The sequence below is a fragment of the Sardina pilchardus genome, chromosome 13 (assembly GCF_963854185.1).
Source record: "Sardina pilchardus chromosome 13, fSarPil1.1, whole genome shotgun sequence".
NCBI lineage: Eukaryota > Metazoa > Chordata > Actinopteri > Clupeiformes > Clupeidae > Sardina > Sardina pilchardus.
The window spans coordinates 24977141-25004315 of NC_085006.1; the positions used below are offsets into that span (position 1 = coordinate 24977141).

Genomic DNA, 27175 nt, shown 5'->3' on the forward strand with positions numbered 1-27175 from the left:
TAAGCTAGCAGCAAATATCCTCCTAAAGTGTGCAGCCTAGTGCACCACATTCTGTAACAAGGTAGCATAGAAATTACAGTCTAAACATGCTACACGAGGGAGGGAAAAGGCACTATGCATACAAACATTGTACTAGCAAACTAGCCATGTAGATAGTAACCGCGGACATATAATAAATAATTAAATCACTCGCATTCACGTTCATACCGCGACCGTCTAACAAACACTTGTGTTCTAATAACACATTTACCACACAGAATAACACTGGCGATCTCAGCACAATAGTAGCCTACAATACACATAACAAACAGATGCAAACATGTTGCAATCAGGGGCGTTTCTAGACTTTAAGGACAACCTGGGCTAAGCCCCTATAGTGTCATTGCGCGCGCTGAGCGCGCGCCGAAATTTTTTTAAGGGGACATTAAGGGGTGCGCGAAATGAAGAAGGCAATGGAGGATCTACAGTAGCCTTCTGTAAAATATAATGTTATACTCCTACATTGTATTTTTTACAAGGAACACAAGATAGCCTATAGGAATTTGAGAGAAATTAGGCTTATCTGACTATAGCTGTTACAACTACCCATAAGCTTACACTGTCCAGGGACACACAGCTAGGCCTACTACCAGTGGATGACAAGGAGTCTGAGTAGATATAGCATAGCCTATTAGGTCTAAATCAAAACATACAATTTTCCTTTTCGAAGTTGAACTTTTAAGCCTAGCCTACTCATCTGCTCCTCTCAGAATGTGTGTAGACAAACATAGTCCTACCAACGATTCATATCAAGCATCTGCCATGGCTATATGACAAACAGGGGTCTGAATACAACTTCTGATATGAAAAATAAATTATTTTGAAGTGGGGGAAATGGGGATGTATGAAAAAATGCAGAAATGCGATGTGATTGTGATTTCAAAAAAGGATTTCTCGTGATCACCGCTAATTATACAGATACATTCTATACGCCATTGGAATCAGTAGGATCTCCTGTTTATTTTGATATGCAGTTTGCCATAGGGCAGTAACGAAATCATGAGATATTTCACAGAGAAGAATGGGTATGACGCAGAACTGCATGTGATTCATTTTTGTATGTAACTGTAATTTTCAACGCTAAGTATCTCGCGAACCGTTCATCATAGAAACTAGTGGCTAGTGCCACTGTAAAGGCCAGGTTACGTAGTTTCATATGATATGCCTGTTATTTCTATGCGAAAATATCTCGCAGCAATATGACCGAAAAGAATGGGTGCGGCCGCGGCCGCATGGTGCGTCTCTCGGAGAAGGCAGAGAGAGTCGGCCGGCGGCCCGATGGTAATAATCTTCTCGCGGCCCGGTACCCATAGATTGAGAAACAAACACTGGGCTAGCCCATGTACAAACGTGAAGCTATAGTGTTGTATTGTGATGCCAATCGATAGCTTGCTTAGCCTACTACTGGTGGTGCTCAACATTTAGCACCAGGCAAATGCTGGTTGATTTTGAAACTGGCTGATAGATTCAAGCATTACAAAAATTTACCCCGGGCTCGGCTCAAATTACCCCGGGCTGAAGCCCCGGTAAAATCGGCTGGTGACGCCACTGGTTGCAATACTTACAGGTCTTCGAACGCACACAATGTTTCAATACAAAAAACGATGTCCAGTCCTACCCCAATACACTCTGTAATGCTACTCTAAACGAACTATTCGCGCCAGTGAGCACCCTCAGCGCACGCATCCCTAGACTCACACTCTGATAGGTTGAACGAGTGGAGTCAGAAGGGGTGCATGCACTGCGAGCATGACCCAGCGGTGACAACCAGCTGCTCACGTGAACAGCGTTGGGGCTGAAAACAGCAGTCCTTCCCAACAATAACATACTAATTTGCTGACATAGCTTTGACGACTTTCTTGACCACGGTGTGGGTAAAAGAGACTAAAAAGGAACTGAGAAAGAGGAAGACATGCCCATTTCATGAAACTCTCATCAGAGACGAAAATGTCGATGGCTGTCCTCGCTGTTGTCTCAGGTAGGCCTACAATTATACTCTCCTTTCTTATCTGAATGTGTAATGTGAATTCCTCTGCCGTATCAACATATTTATGGATGTTTTACCAACAGCAGTGGCACATTGTGGGATTAAAGGAACTTCCCCCTTTATTCCACAGCCCACAAGAAATCCAAAAATAATATAATCACACAGATAAATTCATTTAGGCCTACTGATAGTTTTATATGGAATTCAAATGTTTTAGTTTGTTTGTTTGTTTGTTTGTTTGTTTTTTTAACTCAATTTCAATTTTATGACTGCATTGTTGGGATCAGTGTTGGTCCGTGTATGCTTCGTTCATTTGATATTCAATTAAGAACCAAAAATCAAAAAATCAAAAAAATGACTTGATATTTCATTATTTGTTTATGAATGTGATACGAAGAACAAAATAACGCTTTGTTTTTCAGACTTTTGATTTCGTGGTCAGATCAAAAGTAGAACATTTAAAAAACGGACTCAGGGCTAACTGATTTTGATATTTCTTTTTTTCCGATTGCTGTGACCTGGAAGTCAATTCAAAGTCACTTTCTTGGTCTTCAGTGCTCAGTGTTGACTTAGGCTATTTGTTGCTAGCTTTAGCGACTTTTGGCAATTTTAGCGACAGAAAATATTGTCTGGCAAACCAGAAACTGCACGACTTTGCGCAACTCAGTTTCATTGTTGAATCGTCAGAAAATCATCTCCCTTCTCGTGCCTGTTTTCTTGAACATTGCATTCGCCCAAATCGTTGCTCCATGATTATAGAAGTAGCCTAATGATTACCCAGCTAACAATTTCTGGTTAGGAGAACGTTTTTAGAACGTTTTTTTCTTGGTTAGGAAAACGTTGCCTGAAAGTTGCGAAAGTTGCCACAAGGTTCCCCAGGAAAGTTTTCTTGACGAAAATACTAAGTTTTTTTCTGGTTGTTTATTTTGGTTAGCAGAACGTTCTCCTACCCTTTAGGGAACTTTACTATATTTGGTTGCATTAAAGGGATATTCCGCCATTTTTGGAAATACGCTCATTTTCCACCTTCCCTCGAGCATAACAATCGATATTTACCTTGTTCCCGTTCATCCAGCCATTCTGTGAGTCTGGCGATACAACTTTTAGCTTCAGCCTAGCATAGATCATTGAATCGGATTAGACCATTAGCTTCTCGCCTGCTAGCTTCATGTTTAAAAGTGACTAAGATTTCTGGTAATTTTCCCATTTAAAACGTGTCTGCTCTCAAGTTAGAAAGTGCAATAAGACCAACTGAAAATGAAACCTGGCGTTTTTCTAGGCTGATTTGACATGGAACTACACTCTCATCTGGCGTAATAATCAAGGCAACTTGCAGCTACTGGCACTACTACTGCTTGTTGTCTATGGGGACTATTTTCAGATGCTGCGTACAATATCACTGCGCCTCTGGTACGTTTGCAAGTTGCCTTGATTATTATGGTAAAGTTAGCCTATATTCGGACTGGTCTGACAGAAGCAGCAGCTGGAAGACAATGAATAATTTCCGGGGTCACAATCGGAAAAAAATAAATATCAAAATCAATTTAGTCCCTAAGTCATTTTTTCAAATGTTCTACTTTTGATCTGACCACGAAATCGAAAGTCTGAAAAACAACGCGTTAATTGCTTCTTCGTATCACATTCATAAACACATAATGAAATAACAAGTCATTTTTGTATTTTTTGATTTCTGATTCTCAATTGAATATCAAATGAACGAAGCATACACGGACCAGTGTTCTATCCGTAGACAACATATGTCAACATATAAATATATAGAATTGTGCTTTTCCATTTTGGTTTAAAATGCTTTCAATAAACTAAAGCTGTGCATTTGTGTTGCGAAATGTCAAATCTAAAATGTTTTGTTATCAAATATGTACAAGAGAAATAGTCCATTCTTAGCATGGTTGAACCTAAACTAACCCGTTAGCAAATGTGGATTTGCTCAGTTGGTCATTGTGGATAGAAGTTCATTGACGTCCATTTCCAAGGACATCATTCTCTCTCCTACCCCATCAACACACACATAATACTCACTAAGTAAACATATAGCCTGTAGTGTTGTTATAGTGTTGATGAAAAATAGAAAAGTTGAAATAGGAAGTTGGATACGGCTGGATAATCTGGAATTGAAAGCAAAACCTAGAAAGTTCACGCAATTCCCATCAACACACACTGTACAATTATTGTGGGATTAAGCATCTCAGTAAGCATTACTGAGAAAGAGAAAAGCTGAAATAGGAAGCTGGTATGTGGAACCCTACATTTATCAGAACATGCTGTGGCCATATGATAATAAGAACAGTCATGACTATTTGGAATCAGATTTTATCATTTATGTGTCACTTTTCATGATGAGCATATGCAGTTGTGAATATGCTAATCGTAATGTGCACATACAGTCATATTTGATTTCTAATCAGACACAAATGGGTGAATATCACTGGAGAATACCATTCAGCCCTCACAATTTCCATAATGTTCTATTATTTAGTATTAGCATAAATATCAGACATTCAAGTTAGAAATATTTAGGAGCGCTCACCTATTTTCAGAGATCCAACCTGTCAGGTGAATGCCCCCCCCTGTCAAATTTCCAACCGTTTTTGAGGAAACTGTCACTGGGTCAGTATCTGGACTTTAGAAGGGACTTTGGTGTAGTTATAGGCCTACTGAAAGGAACAGTATGTAGGATTTTGGCCAAAACTGGTACTCCAATCACTTTCAAAATACTGGTGGTGGTGTATCCACTCCCCCTCCCTCCTGAGTCAAAGTTGGCAATCCAGATGCCAAAACACTACTGACTCTGTGATTAGTAGATATGTGGAGGGTGGCGCATCAAGCCAAAACACACAATAAACATCAACATTGAGGGCTGCAACTTCACGCTTTTAAATGATCCCTCCTGTTGTGTTCATTTCATGTTAATCAGTTTTGTGTTCCCGGTCAAAAATGACCAACCCCAGTATAGTTGATTGTAAACCCATAGTTATACATATGTATTCACCTAATGTTGTTATGTATCTTTTAATTAGCTCAAGTCCTTGTGAACATTACATGTTTTAAAGTTCTATGTGCTATTTCTGGCCTGTAGGCCTCATTGACCTGAGCTCATACAGTTTTTTTAGTAAAAATAGCATAATATATGCATTATTTTGGCTCTAATCAACATAAAGATAAATATATTGTGCTATTTATCACAGAATACTTCATGTTCAATTTTAAAAATAACCTTTGTTTTGAAACCATTTCAAATTCCTAACAGTGGCACAAAATCACATCTTTTGTGTTCCCGGTCAAAAATGACCGACCCTATTTTAGTTGATTGTAAATCCATAACAAGACATATATTCATCTTATGTTGTTATGGATCTTTTAACTACCTTAATTTCTTGTGAACATTACATGTTTTAAAGTTCTATTTGCTATTTATGGCCTGTAGGCCTCATTGACCTGAACTCATACAAGTCGTTTTTTAATAAAAATAGCATAACATATGCATTATTTTGGCTCTAATAAACATTCAGATACAAATATTGGGTTATTATATCACAGAGTACATTATGTCCAAGTTTTAAAATGATCTTTGTTTTGAAACCATTTCAATTTTTTCACAGTTGCACAAAATCATACTTTTTGTTTCCCGGTCAAAACTGACCGGTATGATTTTATTTGTAAAGAATGACCATAAATAGTCAATAGTGTGCCTTTTCTGAGCCACAACTGACAAAACTCTCTTGAGTAGTTCTTTAATAAACTGGCACAGGTCTCCTGAGGTATTTTGACCCATTCTTTCATTGCGAATTGTTCCAGCTGCATAGTGTCCGAACATGGACATTCACTTTGAGCACCCAACACAGATTCTCAATTGGATTGAGGTCTGGGCTCTGTGTGGGCCACTCCAGGACCTTGGTTTTGGTATCCTTGAGCAACTGTTGGACCAATTTTGATGTATGCTTTGGGCAATTGTCTTGTTGGAAGACCCTGCGACGACCTAAATCTAGTCTAAGAGCCCATTTCTGCATTATACTTCAAAATATTCGGTAGCACTTTATAATAACCATCCGTTATAAATGGTTAATTGATGCTTTATTTTGCAACTATAATTAAACATTTAATAACTTAATAATCATAAATTAATCATTTGTAGATAACAATCAATGATTACTAAACGCATAACTTACAAATACATTGTTATCAGCTTATGAAAAAAGAAACAATTTATATATATATAACATACGGAAAAATATCTGTTTAGTGATAAATTGATTTCAATTTATTTTATATCAATAAACCTCATTATTATTGCAAAATATTGTGTTATTAATAATGCCATATTGAGTTATTATTAATGATTATAATGTTGATTGTAGGCCTTTACATAGCCATATCCACAACGCCTATACATATTGCATAGATTGATTAACTATTGAACTATAAATGATGTTCTATTGATTAACAGTTATAGATAAACAATGACAATATTTGTTTTTTAGATGGCTATGATAAAGTTGGGCCTTAGTCTTTTATTTGTTAGTAAATCATTTGTAAACTATCTAAAAATGTCAGTATCATTAGCCTAAAGGATGGGAAATGACAGCGTCAAACCTTTTTTGGATGGCTATTATAAAGTTGCATCTCAGTCTTTTACATGTTAATAAACAATTTGTAAATTATCTAAAAATGTCAATCAATAACTGGAGAGAAAACCATCTATGAACATAATGTTTATTTGAAGTTTCACCAAAACAGTTTTGAAAGTTGACAAAACAAAATGATCATGACAATTTGATCATGGAAAACATTAGCCTACATCAAAATGAACCATTTCTTTTTACATTTCTTGGCAATATCGTGGAGTAGGCGACCCAGAGTGGACCATTGCGATCATTCCACTCAATTAAGGTGATCTTTAGCAAGTCAGCTGTCCGATTCCCCCTGCGTCATGAGATGTTCTCCTTGTAGACTAACTCAACCAGGCCCTCTCGATGTGCTGTGTGGCAACCTGTAGCCTATCTGCATTGACGAATGCTTGACTGTGTCAGGTTCACATAGGCCTACTCCTACCCAAGTGCAGGCAGTAGCTGACGATAGGCTCACCGCCATTCATCACTTAAAACTAAGGTCCCAGTTCTAATATTGTGGATGATGAGAGGTACCAGCTTGTCTTGTCCTTTTTGCCACTAGAACAGACGACATCTTTCGTGCATCACACCGAACATCCCAAACACGCACCTGTTTCCTTTTCAAGCCAGTTGCATTTAATCTTTCTAAATCAGTCTTCTCCTCTGCAACTATTTCATAAGCTTCTTTAATTTTTTTATTTCAATTAGTTGCACCTCCTTGCTAAACCAGGTATTTTGATTCCATAATGAAATGTCATTGCTCTGCGTTCCAGTTTGTGCCATGCAATACGCGCCAGAACAGAAGTGCATTGGTAGCTGTGAAGCTAGCAGCAATGGGGTGGAGAGAAACGTCAATATACAAAATACAAGCATTGACCGATGATACTGTCTTGCCATAATTTTATCAGCCTTCATTTACCATGGTTGGTTTCCAGCAATATGCTATGAATTATAAAATGTACAAATTATAAATCAACCTAGCAAGTTGCAAGCCCAAAGAGAGGGATCTCAAACTCTTATTTTGAAGTCAATGAATTCAGGAAACTACGTCTGAGGGTGATTAATCTTTCTTTTTTCGTTAGGTTATGTTGTTGTTAACAAGTTGCTAGTGACATGATCTCGAAGTATGTGGACTTATAAGAAGAAAATAAGCATATAATTACATTTCATTGTCATTTATCTCAGACACGAAATATCAAAAAGAAAAACTAGACATTTTACAAGGTCAGGGAAGATCAGGAAACTAGATGGTGAAACTAAATCGCCTGTAACCCTATCGACGACGATGGCGGTTGCAGAGGAGAAGACTTGTTAGCCTGAATGAATGGCTAGCCAGAAAACATAGCAATATGGGGTCTCCAGAGCCCGTCTACGTTATTAGACATTCTCTGGGGTCTCCTACTCCACGAGATGTAAACAGAAGTTGTCCATTTTGATTTGATGATCATTGTTTTGTCAAATGTTTTGGTGAAACTTCAAATAAACATTGTATTCATAGTTTGCATTCCAGTTATTGATTGCCATTTTTAGATAATTTACAAATTGTTTATTAACATGTAAAAGACTATGATGCAACTTTATAATAGCCATCCAAATTTTTCTCCAAAAAAGGTTTGATGCAAGTCATCTCCCATAAATGAATGATATTTACATGTTTAGATAGTTTACAAATGATTTACTAACAAATAAAAGACCAAGACCCCACTTTATCATAGCCATCTGAAAAACAGATATTGTAATTGTTTTTCTAACTAGCTGTTAATCCATAGAACATCATTTATAGTTCAATAGTTAATCGACCTATGTAATATACATAAATGTTGTGTATATGGCTATGTAAAGGCCTACAATCAACATTATAATCATTAACGATAACTCAATATATAATTATTAATAATACGATATTTGCAATGATAATGTAGCTTACTAATATAAAATAAACTGAAATCAAGTTATCACTAAACAGATATCTTTTATATGTTGCATATAAGTAAAATGTTTCTTTTTTCATAAGCTGATAATAAAGTATGTGTAAGTTATATGTTTAGTAATCATTGATTGTTATCTACAAATGATTAATTTATGATTATTAAGTTATTAAATGTTCAATTATATTTGCAAAATAAAGCATCAATTAACCATTTATAACGGATGGTTATTATAAAGTGCTACCCCTTTCTTCGCCAAACATAAGCAACATCCATGTTCCCAATCAGTTCCAGATTAGTCTCATAAGACCAAAGCACAGACTTCCAAAACTCATTTTTTATCTTTCAAATGCTCACGTGCAAATCTCAGTCTGATAGGGAGGTAGGTAGATAGATAGATACATTATAGATCCCCAAGGGGAAATTCAAGGTTGTGATGTGCCACTCTTTGAGTAAAGGGGTTCTTCTGAGACGATGGCCCAACTTTGTTCCTTGAAATATCAACTCCAGACCAGGCCAGGTCAGCAACAATCATCCTGGCAGATGTCCGGCCTTCTTGCTGACATCTCTGACTATTTTCCTCTCCAGAGTTCTTGAAATCTTGTGCTTACAACCACACCCAGGTTTGTTTTGTAGAATTTGCCTCCTTGTACTTGGCAATAATGCAACGCACAGCAGTTCTAGACACTGTGAAATGCTTGGAAATGGCAATATAACCTTCCCCCTTATGATCTTCCACTATCTTCTTTCTGAGCTCAAGACTGATTTCCTTTGTCTTTGACATGGTCAGTAAGAGTAGTCCCTCAATAATGTGTACAAGTGCCTTGTGCCTTGTTTCTTGGAGTCCTTTTATGCTGATTGAATGCTCGGGTATTGTTATGAAGTCAATTGACTGTACAGGAGTGGTTTGAAAGCTGATTGGTTAATTAGGTGTGTTTTGATAGCAAACAAATCACATGGGCAGTAATATTATCGACCATCCCATCATGGGGGCTAATATTTTTGACCACTATATTTGATATAAAGTAAAACTAAAAATGTTATATTCCAAAATGTACGCCAAAAGCTACTAAATAGCACTTTTTGTGTGTGCCCAGCAACACATGCATGTGTGGGTGTAGGCAGTGTTCGAATTACGTGGGAGCCAGTGGGGGCTGAGCTCCCATAGGGTGAGCAATGGCTCCCATGAAAGCAGCTAAATCAAATATCTGTGGGGGTCTCTCAAATACTAATCACAAATAAAACTAATTTCCAGTCACCCTGCGCCCATAACTTTGTTTATTTGAACGTGTTAAATCGCCGAAGTGTGGAGTCCCAAAATCGTGGCTGATACCGTGTAATGTGAACCTGCACAAGCATGGGCACGGTGGTAAAACGGAATCCAAAATTCAAGCAAAAGTGGTCAGCTAAAAAATGTTGTGCTCAGGGAAACGCAGCCCGAGATAAATAAAGGCCAATTTTATCAGTCCATCATTGACAATCTCAAAAAACGTCTTCGACAGCGAGCTTGTTGCGAGCTGCCATGCTGAAACCTTTGGATGCGCATTTCTGGCCCACAGACAGGTCAGAACTAGTGCTGTTTAGTGAACGCGAGGTGGGGAAATTTGTGAAACTCCGCGGAGAACCTGCCACTGAGGCTGTCAAAGAATACAGGGACTGGAAACTGCAAGTTTCCTTTCAAGGAAAAACGTTGAAGAAACTTATCATCGCAATTAAGCATCACTGTTCTCCCGACGTCTGCGGAGTGCGAAAGGGGGCTTTCCGCTTGCAATGACACAGACGCTAAAACTAGAAATAGACTGCGTGCTCGGAGCCTCACTGCCTTGTTGTTCATCGACTTGAATGGGCCCCCTATTGAGAATTTTAACCCAGTGCAAATGAAAAACAATAGGCCTACTTTCAATAGCAAATTAATCATAATAATGTATATACATGTGTATGTAGCATCTCTGTCTGCTGTGTATGTGCGTGCACAAAAGTTGTGCCGTGCGCAAAAAAAACCTCCCCCTCTTGAACTTGAACACAGTTTGGTATTATTTATTTAGTAGACCTACCTATTATTATTGGACCTATTATTTATTTGACCTTTTTTTTTTTTTTTTTAAATAGAGACCCCCTTAGGGTCAAAGTTATAATTCGAACCCTGGGTGTAGGACAGAAACTGTTCATATGAATTGGCAAGTCACTCAACTCAATTTTATACACTTTTTGTAGTCACACCCATTCATTTCTAATGACCGGTCATTTTTGACCGGGAACACCACAGGTGTACACAAGTTGAATAAAACACACAAAATTGCATCAAAGTTATCAAAAATAATTTTGTGTGTTCAGATGCCCTATGTGAACAAAGTCATGAAATCTCATGACAATCAGATTAAGTTAACTATACTTTTCAGAGATAAAATGTGCAAAATCGGACAGATTTGACCGTAACACAACAGGAGGGTTAAATGATAATATATCCTGGCCGAACTATGTTGTCAGTGATACTGTATAAGCATTTGAAATGAGCATGATTTATTAATGTCTAGTGACATATCAGGGCCATTTTATGATTAATTGAAATATATTTCTTACATACGGTTCCTTTAAGCTTGTGCAGAGCAAGTAAGCATACTTATACAAAGAAAATCGGTTAGTAAGAACTTCAACTACTCGCTAACCTAAGCAGGGGAATTTCTCACCACTGAGAGGAGAAAGGAAACTGTTGCGCTGAGGATTGCCTTTTCTTAAAGGGTCAAATTTCCCAATGCACCAGGGTGGACAATCATTTCAGGGAAGCACAAAAACTCTTCTTCTTCAGTAAATAAAATCACTAGGCCTATTCTTATCACCAAATTATCAATGCACTCAAGTGGAGTATTATCTTGTTTAGAAAAACACGAAAGCAAAAATATATATATTTTTAGGATTTTACTATATTTTACTGACTTAAAAATACACACACGCAAACACACACACACACACACACACACACACACACACACATAAACTATTTTATTCTCTCTTCATAGTGTTTTGTCTCGGTGTCACTTCATCAGCTGGTAAGTGAAGTGTTTCTCCATTCAAATAAACTTGAGAGTTATTTTTGATTTTGCAATCTTTTTTTTTTTATCTGTAATCTGCATTGCTATTTGTACTCATTGTTAAGATGGAGGCCACAAGAAGTAATACATTTGCCATTTATGATTGCAGATACAGGGGAAATATTTAAAAGGTTAAATACTTTTTATATATTGTATTGTATTATAGGCACTGTCTTTCATTAAAGGTCTTAAATTGCTGTCTCCTCCAGGTCAGCCCAGAGCCCACATCCAGGTCATCTCCTTATATTCAGCTGTCTCACCTGGAGAAACTGTTCGTATCATGTGTAGCGGGACGTTAGACCAAAGCAGCTATGTTTGTTTAAGAAGAAATGGTGTTTCCGTCACGAGACGGTACAATTCCGGCTATATCAGTGTGAACTTCACTCATTCTATTGTGGGTGTCTCTGACACAGGCAGCTACACATGTGGCCCCTGCAATAGCTTCTACAGCAGCTATAGCAAGAGCAGCGCCATTGATATCACTGTAGGTGAGTGAATGTGAATTCAGATGGTTCACCTTGAAAAACAGATTGATACTGATATGAGCTGTGTAAAGCTGGGAACAAGCTAAATGATAAAGCAGCATTATTAAAGAATATCTTCACTTCTAAATGGCTACCTACTGTATAACCCCTCTGTTAACTACATTTGTCACAAGATGTGAAATCCTGCTGTGATATTTCAGTTTGTATTTCCATTTGCTCTGTACTGATTGTTTTGCACCAGTTGTACTACAGAAGCCAAGTCTTTCACTGGAAACCAGCAGAGAGGTTCCTTGGGGTCAGTCTGCCCAGATGAGATGCTCCATCTCCACACAGCACCAGGGTGGTACATTCACCCTACAGCAACTCAATGGGTCATTTACAGAGACAGTGGAAGACACTGGAACCTCTGCCAATTTCATCATCCCTCAAGTGGACTTTACCCACGAAGGAGCTTTCTATTGCCAGTATCAAACAAGGGTTTCCAGACGTAATTTCACTTCCCCCCAAAGTGATACTATCAGCCTCTCTGTAATAGGTAATGCCATTTCACATTTGGACATATTGTTGTTAAGTAATGTTTTGAAGCGTCTGGACTCTGGATGGATATAAGGATATCTTCTTGTTTATAATGATAGGATCTTTAGTTAGGATATTGTTTAATATGAAACCATTAACATTCCATTCCATAACATTCAATATTTTAAGTGTTTCCCTTTCTAAATGTAATCCCAGTATCACAGTCTTCTGTTCAATAATTACACTTTATTTTTAGCTCATGAAGAAAGTTGTCAAGGCGCCGTAGATCTCTATAAAGAGCCAATCTAGCTTTAAGTCACAACGTGTCATCTAATATTAATCCTCCACTGATAAACTGCCTCCTAGCCCCAGTGGTGCTTGTGCAGCCCAACATCTCTCTCAGTGCCCCAGATGGAGGGCTGTTCTGGGGTCCTCAGGGGCCAGAGGTGACCAGGGGCCACAGCCTCTCCCTCATCTGCTCTACTGAGCCACAGCACCAAAGAGGCTCCTTCCACCTCATCTTTGATGGGTCTAACAGCACCAGGACTCAGCTCGCCATCAACCACTCAGCCTCCTTCTACATTCCTGAGGCAGACTACTCTGACGAGGGCAACTACAGCTGTGTCTATGAGGTCACTGTGTCCAGCCGCACTTTCAAGTCAAGACAGACAGCACCACTGACAGTCATCGTAAGAGGTAAACATCCAGCACCTGAGCCTTATTTGTTTGTTTGTTTGTTCTTTTCTCTTGTAATTCCCTGTTCCCTTTCCAGCATCTCTGGCTCCCATCATTGCATCTGGAGTGATTTCAGGATTGTTCCTACTTTTGCTGATCCCTGTCATTCTCTACCTGGTGAAGAAAAAGATGAACACTGTGGCACACAGTGAGTCAAACCATTGCATTAATGAGATAAATGTATAGTAAGTAAGTAAGTAAGTAAGTAAGTTTAATTTGTATAGCACATTTCATGCCAAAGTGCTTCACAGGTAAAAATACACAGATTAACACAATTCAACATACACAACAGGTTACACCTCCAGACAACAACCAAGACAACAAATAAAGACATATACACACATAGACAAGGAAACATGTGGCATCAACATCCAATTGTTCCACAGGAACTCAAAGACTGTTAAAAGCTAGTCTGAATAAATAGGTTTTAAAAAGAGATTTAAAAGCAGTGACAGATGATGCTGATTTAAGATCATGTGGTAGACTGTTCCAGAGGCGTGGTGCATGGATGCTGAAAGCACGGTCACCCTTCTGGGTGTGGGAACGGGGTGTGTCCAGGCGCGCGTGGGATGCAGACCCTAGTGGTCGTGATGGAGTGTAAATCTATGTGTAGGACTGTGGTGCTGATTTTAATGTAACCTCTGAAATAACAAATATCCTAAACCATTTTTTCCGCTTGTGCATTAACAATGTGTTGTGGCCTTCCACACTCCATTTGAACAGGTTCTGCAAACAGATATGGATTTCACAATGGAGCTGGTGAGACCCCCGAGGAAGTAGAGAACATATATAGCTACGGTGTCCTGGAAGAAGACTGAATGTAGAATAACTACGTGGCCCCACTGCCACAGGCAATGACTATGAAGAGCATGATGGCCTCTATTAAAACTATAACTCAGAGTAGTCTGGTACATGTGGATTTGAAAGCTGTTGTGTCAGTATCCCACGACTCTCTTCACTTGTAGCCCTCCTCGTCCTCTGGCCCTCTCTGTGTTTTGATTGTCTCAGTCTGCCATTGTTTTGGTCCACAACATGCTTTTCAATTCTTTGTGACAATTTTGATGCCAACCTTTTCCCAATTCTGATTGTGTTATCCACTCTACTGAAACCTTGCTCTGTCTGTGATTCTTTGAGATTGATTTTGTCTGTCTTCTAGTAGCTGCCAACATGCATAAGTTATAATAATCTTTAAAGGTTTAATTTTTTGCGTTTCTGATTATTAAGGATTCACATTTATATTCATTTAACTTGTATCCAGAAACCTTACTGTATTTTTCAATCATTTTCATTAGTTTATGTATCGATTCCGCTGGTGAAGTTATACAATGCAAATCAGACAGGCTAATAGTATATGCTAACTGGAAAAAAACACCATGCCAATCTCTAGCTATGGTGAAGGATATGTGATGATGTGGGTATTTTAATTCCAAAGTCCAAGGGAACTTTATCAGGATGCATAATATCCTGGATCCATGAAATAGCTGGCCTTTAAAAATAAAAACATATATAAAAAAAACCTCCTGCTCCTATGGGAATTTAACACAGGGGTCAAATACTTATGACCCCTAGCATTTAAGGAAGAACATTTATTTTTTTTATGATACATTTTATGATACATTCTTCAAAATTGGTGTCCTTAGCTGTTTTTACTCATTTTTTTAATTAAGGCATTAAGGTCAATTGTCAAATGACGATTTTATATTCCCCTTTTTAGGCAACTTTAGCATGGTATCAAATACATATGCTCCCCACTGTACATGTCTTCAAAATATGTTATTATGTGGGATAATTCATATAATGACATTCCAATATGTCAAATAAAACTTTGGGACATGGCACCACTGGACCATCTCCTGCCATCCAGCAGAGGTCACTGCACTCCAGCACAACCTCTCTTCCCTCTCACTCCCCTGTTGTGATACATAACTTCATAAGGCAGGATCCGGTGGGTTTCAACTCTTGGGCTCATGGTTGTGATAACCTTCTCTTCGCTCTCACAGGTGACAACAACGTTTCTGAAAAAGCTCTGCAACTCTGTCATGTTTATTGAGCTCCACTCATAACGTGCTTAGCCTACAATCCAACCCGGTAGGCTAGCCTAACTTCCCGCTCCAGTGGCTGCTGTATTCTATCCCATAACTCCCTGTGTCCTCAAAGGTATATTCCCCTAATACTGAACATCACAAAGGTCGGGGGGGGGGGTAATCAAGTTTACGATATGAAGTCATGTCTAAAGAAGTATGACTTAAAGGAAAACTCAAAATCAATGTTACAGATGCCCCAGGAGTAGCACTGTAGCTGTAGCAATAAGTTGAGGCCATGTGATACCGACTGCTGAGTCGAAAACACACCCATCTAGACCAACGGACAGATTTTTAACCACGTGCATCTTGTGCTGCGCAGCCATCTTGAACGTGCCTACTGACCTCTTCTCGTTCATCTTTTTGTTAATCCTCCCTCCCTCCCTCCTTTTCATACCTCCGGTCCTATCCCCTCCTCCTAATTCATTTGTGAAGGAAACAAGGAAGGAACGATAGGAGGATGTAAGAATGAAGGAGTGACCAATATGAGAGATGAGATGTCCTACTCACTCACGCATCAGTTACTGTAAGAGACGTCAATTAGGCTACTGATGATGCAGCGCATCACCTCTCAGGCTAAAATAAACAGACACGCAAATTGCAGAGAATATGAGCTTATACCAAAGCCTAAAAGTGTCATATGAACATGGACTCTTCCCACTTATTGACCATGATAACGAGGTAATATTTGATAGTTCTCAAGATATGAATGAATAGTTATTATGCAATCCGTGAACAAAACAATCATGAACTTTTAAACAAAGTTAGCATGGCAGTTCATGATAATTCCAGCAGGAAAAAAAAACTTTTTTGGTCTATCTACTAGTTTATTGACGCAAATAAATCCCTACGGACTTCGAAACTTAAAGTTACCAGTCATGGGAGGGGACTACCTTGGCATCTCAGACCAATGATGGCACAATTCCGAATGAAAACACTTCCACGTAGGATATTCTTGTGTTTCCTATAGGTCCTTCGACCTCCCTCCTCTCTCCTCAGTCTTCCCTCCTGAGATGTCCTCGATGACGCCGGGCTTGGAATAATTTCCAGGGCACAAGCCGGAGGGCGGAGGACTGAGGAGAGAGAATTGAGAGGAGCCCACTGTGTTTGGAAATGACTGAAACATGTCAAAAGTTGTCTAAATAGGGGTATGGCTAATACATAGAATTATATAAAAACATTACATTTTTGACACATCCTGTTGTTTTTAGTGGCTTTGTTCAGTGAACGCATTTGAGACTAGAATTGTCATTCAGTAGGTGTCATCGTATGAAGTTTGGAGATCCAGAACACCTCTTTCTTTGTGACAGATGTTTTGCCTCCCCTGGTTAGGAGTGTTACATGTTCGGGCCCAACAAGATGTAAACTGGCACGTGAGCCATGGTTGGATTGATGTTTACATTTTCCCATAGTCCATGTTCAACATGTGACAGTTTGTTTGTTGTTTACAAAAGAAAAGAAAAAAAATCCACATTTCCTTTATTCTTGCCAATGTTGATATGGTCTCATTTGTATCGTTTTAGACAATTCATTTTTGTTTTGTTTTTATCCTGTTTATTCTTTTCTATATGTAAAGCACTTTGCAACTATATGTTTACAAAAACACTCTATAAATGAAGATTATTATTATTATTATTATTATTATTATTATTATTATCTATCTGTACTTCACTTGACATGACCATATATCCCATCAAAATGAATTTGAAGATAATGCAAATAACCCCTGATAAAATCTGAAATCTTTGAAAACTGAATTCATTTTTTTTTCATTATAGAATGTTGTATATTTGTATACAGTATGAGGTTTGTACCGGTATTGTTAAAAGGAATTTATTTTACTTTGAGCTATATTCATTTTAAGATCTATTGTAATTGATCACCCAACAGTTCTGAAGAAACACGGATTATTTAGTGTATGACAGATTTTTTTTTATTTTAGCATGATGACATACTAATTTGCTGACATAGCTTTGACGACTTTCTTGACCACGGTTTGGGTGAAAGAGACTAAAAGGAACTGAGAAAGTGGAAGACATGCCCATTTCATGAAAACTCTCATCAGAGACGAAGATGTCGATGGCTGTCCTCGCTGTTGTCTCAGGTAAAATTAAACTCCCCTTTCTTATCTGAATGTGTAATGTGAACTCCTCTGCCGTATGAACATATTTATGGATGTTTTCCCAACAGCAGTGGCACATTGTGGGATTAAAGGAGCTTCCCCCTTTATTCCACAGCCCACAAGAAATCCAAAAATCATATAATCACACAGATAAATTAATTTACTGGTAGATTTATCTGGAATTCAAATGTTTTAATTGTTTGTTTGTTTGTTTGTTTGCTTGTTTAAACTCAATTTCAATTGTGACTGCATGCATTGTTGAGATTAGTGTCCTATCCGTAGACAACATATGTTGACCTACAAATACATATATAGAACTGTGCTTTTCCATTTTGGTTTAAAATGCTTTCAATGACAAATCTAATATGTTTTGATATCAAATATGTACAAGACAAATAGTCAAGTCATAGCATGGTTGAACCCAAACTAACGTGTACGCAAATTTGGATTTGCTCAGTTGGTCATTGTGGAAAGAAGTTCATTGACGTCCATTCCCAAGGACATCATTCTCTCTCCTACCCCATCAACACACACATAATACTCAAGATGTGAAATGCTGCTGTGATATTTCAGTTTTTATTTCCAATCTAGCTTTACATGTCATTTCATATTGATAATCCTCCACTGATAAACTGCCTCCTTCCCCAGTGGTGCTTGTGCAGCCCAACATCTCTCTCAGTGCCCCAGATGGAGGGCTGTTCTGGGGGCCTCAGGGGCCAGAGGTGACCAGGGGCCACAGCCTCTCCCTCATCTGCTCTACTGAGCCACAGCACCAAGGAGGCTCCTTCCACCTCATCTTTGATGGGTCTAACAGCACCAGGACTCAGCTCGCCATCAACCACTCAACCTCCTTCTACATTCCTGAGGCAGACTACTCCCACCAGGGCAACTACAGCTGTGTCTATGAGTGTCAGAAGTTATATCATTAATTGAATTAATCTGTGCAGTCATATGCAAACGTTTAGACCCCCGTGCTGAAGTTGACTAAAAGAGGTATTAAAATATCATGTTTTGGAAACTGATCTTAGTTTTCAAAAACAAGGAATTCAACCTTTAAGGACACAGATTGTCTTTGTGAATGAACAATGCCTCATAAATAAATAAATAAATGTTCTTCCTAAAAATACAGAGTGCATGAGTATAGACATCTCTATGTTTCAGATTCAGTCAGATTTTTATTTTGAAAGGCCATTCATTTCATGGATCCAGGATATTACAGTATGCATTCTGATAAAGTTCCCTTGGCTGTTGGAGTTAAAATAGCCCCACATCATCACATACCCTTCACCTTGCCAATCTCAAGGTATGGCGAAGAGTATGCCATGATGTGGGGCTATTCTAATTCCAAAGGTATGTCTTTGAAATACTAAACCATTATAATCTATGCCGTCCGTCAACCATTGACACATTGACTGAAATATAATTTCATTAAGAATGTCCTGTGGTCTCCCTCTCTCCATTTTAGCAGGTTCTGCAAACACATGTGGATTTCATCATGGACCAGGTGGTTCACCTGATGAAGATGAGAATATCTATATGTGTGTATGGGATCATGGTAAAGAATCTGATGGAGACCTGGAAGAAGACTATGTGAATGTAGAAGAGCTGCATGGCCCAACAGCAGACAGTGACTATGAAGAGGATGACATCTATCAAAACTATAGCTGAGGCTGGTCTGGTATACAGTATGTGGATTTGAAAGCTGTTCTTTCAGCTGTGTTGGGAAGGTTACTATAGAAATGTAATGTGTTACAGTTACAAATTACTCTGTTTAAAATGTAATAGTAGTGTAACTATTTGAATTACTTTTTCTGAGTAACGTAACTAATTACTTTTGATTACTTAATTTTGATTACTTTTCCGATTTTTGAATGATATATATAGTCCCCAAATCCATGCAAAGATTTCGGCCTTGGTCTACAGGCTGCCGAGCAGTTCTGTACAAGCGCACAAGGCAGCAAGGGCATTCAATACATGAATTAGCATCACATTTTTTGTGAGGATAATATAATGATAATCATAACACGTTTACAGGCAGGCATGTAGGCCTACGCTGATGGCGCTGTAGACGTGATAGAGCCTATCAAAAGGTCCCGTATCAAACTATGGCTGATACGACTTGATATGACTTCCTATCCACAACCTTTGGGTCAAATCATAACCTAGCTTTTCCAAAAGACACAGCCGGATCGTGGTCTGATTGGTTGCAGGACTATCCTTAAAATATTGAGTTTAGTATGATGATAGCCAGATTAGACTTTACTGTATTCTTTAATCACTCATTAGTTTCTGTATTGATTCCTTTGAAACTAAGTAAACTATTATACCATCTAGTATTATATCAATAGAGTTCTAATTCGCGTACCTGCATGCCATGATTGTTAATGTTTGGATTTATGTGCATGCAGAGGGGGAGGTTCTATCAATTATCTACAATGAAAGAGCCATGAAATTATCATTTATTATTATCTCCGCCAGGGAGGTTATGTTTTCATTTGGGTTTGTCTGTTTGTTTGTCTGTTCGTCTGTTTGTCTGTTTGTTCACAAGATAACGCAAAAAGTTATGGATGGATTTCGATGATTTTCAGAAAAGGTCTGAAATGACCCAAGGAAGAAATTATCACATTTTGGGAGTGATCCAGATCTCCGTCTGGATCCAGTAGGTGGTTATGTTTTCAGAAGTCTGCGTTCTTGGAGTGCTTTTCTAATGTATTAATTTATTTGAACAACATAGTAAGGCTGGACGTGTGTGTTGCTTAGGAGGCCGCCTAAGCTGTAAAGCGCTGGTGCAAACACTAGTGAAAGTAAAACAAAATCCTCCATTTTATGAATATATTTAAGGGTGCAGTGGCAAATTATGGGATGTTTTTCTTATAATCAGATATTCAATTCGAGCCATGGAACCATTGCACCATCTACTGTCATCCAGCAGAGGTCACTGTAGTCCAGCACAACCTTCCTTCACCTCTGAGTCCCCTGTGGTGCTGCAATTGGCAGTAGAGCACTGGAGCTAGATCACTACACTGCAAAAACTGATATTTAACAAAGTGGTATATAATCTTATATTAAGATGAAACATCTAAATGAGTTTGTACTGATTTTAGTATAAGATAGTTGGAAATTACTGACCTTAAACAAGTTAAATTCTCCCTGTATTCTCCACTAAGACTAAGAAGATAAGGTGGACAAGTCAACTCTGACATCACACCTTCAAAACAATTAACAGGTCTAAACAGAAGCACCAAAATGGCACTTTTGCAAAAGACTCTCAAAACATTTAAAACATGCAGCAAAAGCCAATCTTGCCTTCAAACAACACAACTTGTTGCCAAATCATTGTGCACTTTTAATCAATCAATGCACAATGTACGGCAAAATGCAGAAAAATGTTGTTTGGTGCCAGCGTAAGGGTTGTGAGGTCCCAGTCTGAGGGGTTATATGCCTTGCTCAAGGGCACTTCATTGCATACATTCGTGACTGATTAAAACAGCAATGTAATCAAGTCTGTAAGATCATTTAAAAGAAAAAAAACACTGTCAAGGTATTGTAAGGTTCTCCTCCTTCAGCTCGGTGTACTCTGACGCTGAGGTGGACAGTTGAAATCACGAGGAGGGGGGGGGGGGGGGTCTCAGCGAAATTATGGCAGGATATCCTCCAGAAGAGTGAGTGAGCAGGTAGGGCAGAGGCCAGACCTCAGAGAAGCCGGCCAAAGACAAGAGGCAAATAGAAGAGTGCAATTAATCCTTACTTTAAATATTCAACACTTTGTATGTAAACAGGCACTTCAAACAGCAATATCTGGTGCCAAGACAGAGTGAACTGGACTAGTAGCCTATCTCAAGAATATCTTAAGCTATCATTAGAGTATTTGTTATGTTTACACATTTGCAGACATCTCTCTCTCTCTCACACACACACACACACACACACACACACACACACACAAGGCAAGTGGAGAAACATGAGACACTGACAGGAAATCAGTCTCTGAATGCTGGCAAGTGTTGCACATACACAGTAATGTGTTTGCCCCAATGCCCCCAGCAATATGGCGGCAGCAGCAGCATGCCCCTTAATAGAACTCAACGGACAATGCAATATCTGGCTTTCTAATATCTATGGGTAGAACTCTGTGATGTGCTCAGCCCACATTGATCATGTCCTGTGCTGCCTCAGTCTGTCATTCAAGTACATCAGAGGTCTCCATACTGCAGCCAGGGGCCTCTCAAAAGCAGTCGACTCTGACTCTGCTTCATGCGAGATCAGTACTGTCCAGTCAACTGCCGTATCAACTATAGCGAAATAGGAGTCAGATTGCCCAAAAAAACACAGACCTGTGCTGATATCAGGGCCGGTTCTCCCTATACGCACATTATATAACAGTTGGGTCCGGTCGACCGATTTAGCAATATCTGATTGGACGAGACGCGTTCTATCAGTGGTGATATAAGCAATATCACCACTGGTGACTCTTCACAACTAATAATCACTCCGCCAATGTATCCAGAGACGGTTCAGTCTTCGCTTTAATTTAACCTGAGACGGGATTCCATGTTCTTTGATTTAGCAGTTGCATAGCAACCACACGTGTTCTGAGCTACAGTAGGCCTACTTCGCATAGCGGAGGAACTAGGCTAAAAAAAACCATGGCAAATAATAAATTATACTTCCTGAAACTGTACTCTGGTATCTTTTTTTGTTGGCAATGGAACTGTTGTATAAAAGCGTTATCACACTCGTGGTCGTGGTGTTGTTGGCCTATATCGCCACGGCTGTGGTTACCTACGGCACTCAGCCTTCGGCTTCATGCCTACGGCGAACCACAGCCTTGGAGATATAGGCCAACAACACCACTCCCAATCGTACGATAATGCTTAACTACGCCACACACACTTTGATGCAAATTCCCATGAACTTCTTGAGGGCTTAGGGCTGTCCCACTGCGAAATTGACAGTGATATCCTATGCCTGCTTGACCCCCACTAAAGGTGTAAGGCAACTGAACTATGGCAAAAACACAAAGCAACTTTGCATAATGAGTCTTGGACATGTCCCTATAAATATACTACATTTACAAACTATTTACGGTTCTATAGGCCTGCCACAGACTGCAACTATAGCTTGGCTCCTATTAAAGAGGATGAATAATAAGTAACGGTATGGGGGCGGTATTACGTTGGCAAGATTATTACAGTACGTTGGTGGGAAGTTATAACGTTACAAACAGCAACACTCAGCACTGGCACAGCAATGCTCTTTTTGTCTTAAATGAACGTCCTCTTCCTGCTCTGTCTCTCCAGTGCTGTCCTCCGAGGCCAAACTGCTGCACAGGTCCTCCATAGGAAAACATTTCCACATGTTCTCCAAAGGAACATTCTTGCACAGGTCCTCCATTGAAAAACTGTTACTTGCACAGGCTGTAGTTGAGGGTGAGGGAGTATACTGTAGGTGGTTCTGCAGATTAAGAAGATGACATTGTGGAGGGTGTACTGCAGACTTCACAGTTCTGTTTCCTGTGAAGTTTTGTTGAGTGTTGCTGTGTCGTCCTTGCATGCACTTGTGTTGTCTTTGTCACTTTCTGTTCTGTTTTTTTCCCCAGAGAGCAGCAAGTATTTAGGTGTACATCAGAGGTCAGTCCCAATCTACACACCGCAGTCAGGGGCTTTGGACTCATTTGACTCTGTCCCTGCTTCATGTAAGATGTGTACTGTCTGCAACACATGGCAAATTGTAGTGTTGCTCTGTTGCTTTGAAAGTGATTGCATCATATAATGTTCCATATTTCAAAAGAAATCTAAATGTCAGATATAACAAGGTATGTATTATCATATATGATTACTGATGTTTGTCCTCCTTCTTTACGCTTCTCTCATCTCTCGGAAGAACTCTGAATCTCATTCATAGTGACCATTGGGTCCTTGGTTACCTGTCTGACCAAAGCCCTTCATCCCGGATCATTCAGTTTGGCTGAGCAGCCAGATCCAGGAATACTGTTGGTTGTTGGAGGCTACCATGCTCTTGGGCACTTTCAATGTTTTTGTTTTTGTATCCTTGGCCAGATCTGTGACTTCACACAACCCTGTCATAACCCTGACATTGTGATTTGGCTTTTACTCTGACAAACACCATTAAAGAGGAACAATGCAGGATTGACGATTTCATCTCTGGTTTCGGTTCCGTTTTTCGTTTTCGCTCGTTTTATGCTTGCATATTTCTCTGCAGAGCTTCCCCGACAGCTTTAGCGTGTATATTTATACATATATAGGCTATATGTAAATATATAAATTGCAAGCGTGGTTCTTCTTGTTCCTTACGCGTCTCTGACTTCCAGATGTAAACAGCAAACGATCGTTTATCAGAAAGTTGCAAGGTTGTAATAGCGGATAGGGACACTAGGGGCGGGAGGAAATGTGACTGTTTTCGATAAAACTAATTAGTCAAGCAAAACAACGATTTCTAAGCGATTTTATGACTATGAAAAAGTTGCATAGGGTCTCTTTAACTATGAGATGTTATACAAAGAGATGTGTGCCTCATAGTGTAAGTGAATTAATTTAGGCACAGGTAGACTCCAATCAAAACTATAACTGTTCTATCAAAACTATAACTGAGACTGGTCTGGTTTGTAGATTTGAAAGCTGTTCTGTCAGTATCCCTGTCCAGAGACTCTGTTCACTTGTAGCCCTCTATCGGCCCTCGGTGTTTTGATTCTCTCTGTCTGTCTTTGTGTTGGTTCACCACATCCTTTTTTAACATTCTTGACCATTTTGAAACCCACCCCATTCTGTTTGCGCTATCCAAATAAACCTGAGCATTTGTCCTCTCAAATATCAAATCAAACCTTTATTTGCTCTCAAATATCTACAAGAATCCAAATCTAAAAACCAAGAATGTGTTGTTCAAGCAAATGATATATTGTAGATCTACAGTTAACCTGCTTCCTGTTGAATACAACAAGATGACTTCCTAGTTTACATTGAGTGACTTACTTGACTGCGGTCAGGTTAAAAGAGGCTATGCTGAGAAAGAGGAAGGCCTGTCCAATTCAAGAAATTCTCATCAAGGAAGCAGATCTTGATGGCTGTTCTTGCTCTAAGATGAAGATCCATTTTCTTAATGTGAATGTGTGAGGTGCAAGTCCTCCGTGGCATGAACATTTCTGGGGCCTGATTCTCATCACCAATCTAACATCATCTATACCTGCATCAACGTCATTGGGCAACACGTTTCTTGGAAAACATTGTTTGCACGGGCACTGCACTAGTTGTAAATAAACAAAAGAAGCAAACAATGAGTATGTCACTGTAATAATTATAACCATAAGGTATTAGGCAGGCAATCTGTTGTGTTTTGTGAGTAAATACATGCAAATACTATATAAATTGAATAAAGTTCTTAACAAATTCACATAGAGGTCTGAATGACAGCTAGCTGAACCAATTACCTTGCTTGGCTGTTAGCCTGGTCAGAACCAGGTATTGAGGTTTCCTAGCTGATGTCACAGACGCGAGAATTCTAGGTTTCGCCCCCGTTTCGCCATGATGGGAGTCAACAATGGGCATTATTGTAATTTAACACCAAGGATAGCGTCCAAGCTTAGAGGTTTCACTCTCAATTAACTTTAGCCTAAGTTATCAAGTCTTTATTTTTTAACCGATTTCATTTAAATATGCCGTATACCAACGCTGTGCGCACAGTGTTTTTCGTTCAGAGCCTATAATTTAGCATTAAACGAAGCTATAAAAGCAGCAATTTCGACATGTAGGCTTTCACAATTTTGTCTGTGATGTCTTCGTGTTAGAACGGACAGCAAATGTCGGGGTGTTTCGAGGTAGCTTATCAGGCTAGGTTATTTATGCAGGCCTAAAATATAGCCTAATTAAACTAGACTATGCTAGGCTAAATGATGACAACTGTAAGATCAAATTCAAAAACGTTTTGTCTACCCAAAGCATGTTTGCAAAATGTATGCAAAAGGATAGCCTATTTGTGTTCATACCATCTTAAATCGTTTCACCATCATATCATCTTAAATCGTTTCAAAAACAAGGATTAGCAGTCTGCCTATGCTGCATGGGTATAGTTGCAGGAATCAATCGTATGTTAAATATCGTTGCTAGCTTCGTATGGTTTCACTGCAGGGACCACCACACACATTGCACGACTGCTCATGAATCGGTGGCACCAAACTAAAACGTGATTGGGGAAACGTTTAGTTTATTTTGAATAGATACGTTCACTCAATTTAAAGGCAAATGATAACACAACTGAATAACAATATCCTGCCCTTTGCTAGCACTGGAGGGGAAAGTTATACCTTGCTTGAAAGCTAGCCAGCTAAACTGACGGCCAGTTCTGTTCTGTCATCTTTCTTCTCTCCTGCTTGTTGTCCATGGAGAAAAATCCTCAGATATCCAGTAAACGTCATGATGTCTTTCAGAGTTAATCCAAGTGTGTTGTAAACTTAGTTGAGATAACTTGTAGCCTATGCCTAATTTAGAAACAGTGGGCTAATTACTGACTCCTGCTAACTAGCGTCCAGCGACCAGCTAACACGTCGTCATTTTGCCAAACGAAATAAATAGATGTAGGCTAATCCTAGCGACCGGTAGCGTAGTTAACAAGTTGTCATTTGCTAAACGAAATAAATAGATGTAATCCAGATAGGCCTAGGCTACTGTAGACCCCGTTGATATGTTTGATAGCCAGTCAAAACAGTTCGCTGGAGGATCTGTGGTAGGCAGCTTGGATGCACTGCTAGCACGTCCACTCTTTCAGGCAATATACCTAGGCACATATTTTTGTTTATTCATGTAGGCTGACTACCTGTCACGTTCAAGCCTGAGGAACAAATAGCACTGTTTAGGACCGATAATAGAAGCTGTTCCCTGCAGCGTTATCGATAGCCTACGTAAATCCAGCCTGAAAATATCTTCAAACTCTAAGCTTTATGGTCAAGCGTTTATCAAGACGTGGTGTTAACTAAATAATCAGTGTCACAGTATCTTACTTGAGGTCTAGGAAGTCGATCACCTTGCACCAGGTCATTTAAAATACTCAATGAAGCAAACTTTGGTTCAATCTCACGTGTGTCGCTATTGGACTCCGCTATTTTTTGACTCCCAAGATGGCGGCGTTAATATCTATAATGCTGGTTGTTATGGGAACAGTGAGAAATAGTGACGCGCCCGGAATCCTCAATAGAGGTTAGGTGCATAAATAATTCCCCATGGCAACTTATGTGTCATCTATTTTGTGAAACCAAGGCAAAAGTCATCCAGAATAACCAAAAAATTCCAGTTTAATCATTTATCTAGGTTTTGTGAAAATACCCCTCTGTTTAATAGAATAAATAGAATGGTTTGTACCAGTATTGTTGAAGGGAATTTATCTTGCTGAGCTATATTAATTTTGAGATATAATGTAATTGATCAGTCAACAGTTTTACTTTTTTTAAATAAGTATGATGACTGTTGATGTTGATGAAAATGCCGGAGATGATGTAGGCTACACTCAATAGTTGTATTTATTGCAGGTAGGAATGGAGTTGTTGACACTGTTATTA

The 27175-nt window shown here is 39.1% G+C and overlaps 1 protein-coding gene across 1 annotated transcript in view; it reads left to right on the forward strand.

Moving 5' to 3' along the window:
* LOC134099824 (immunoglobulin superfamily member 1-like) overlaps positions 1–27175 on the forward strand; it is a 175991-nt gene that overhangs the window by 34132 nt on the left and 114684 nt on the right. The window contains exons 8-11 of the mRNA XM_062552843.1: positions 12398–12691; positions 13039–13368; positions 13445–13555; positions 14131–14166. Coding sequence (XP_062408827.1) covers positions 12398–12691; positions 13039–13368; positions 13445–13555; positions 14131–14166 — 771 coding nt within the window. The remainder of the gene's footprint in view (positions 1–12397; positions 12692–13038; positions 13369–13444; positions 13556–14130; positions 14167–27175) is intronic.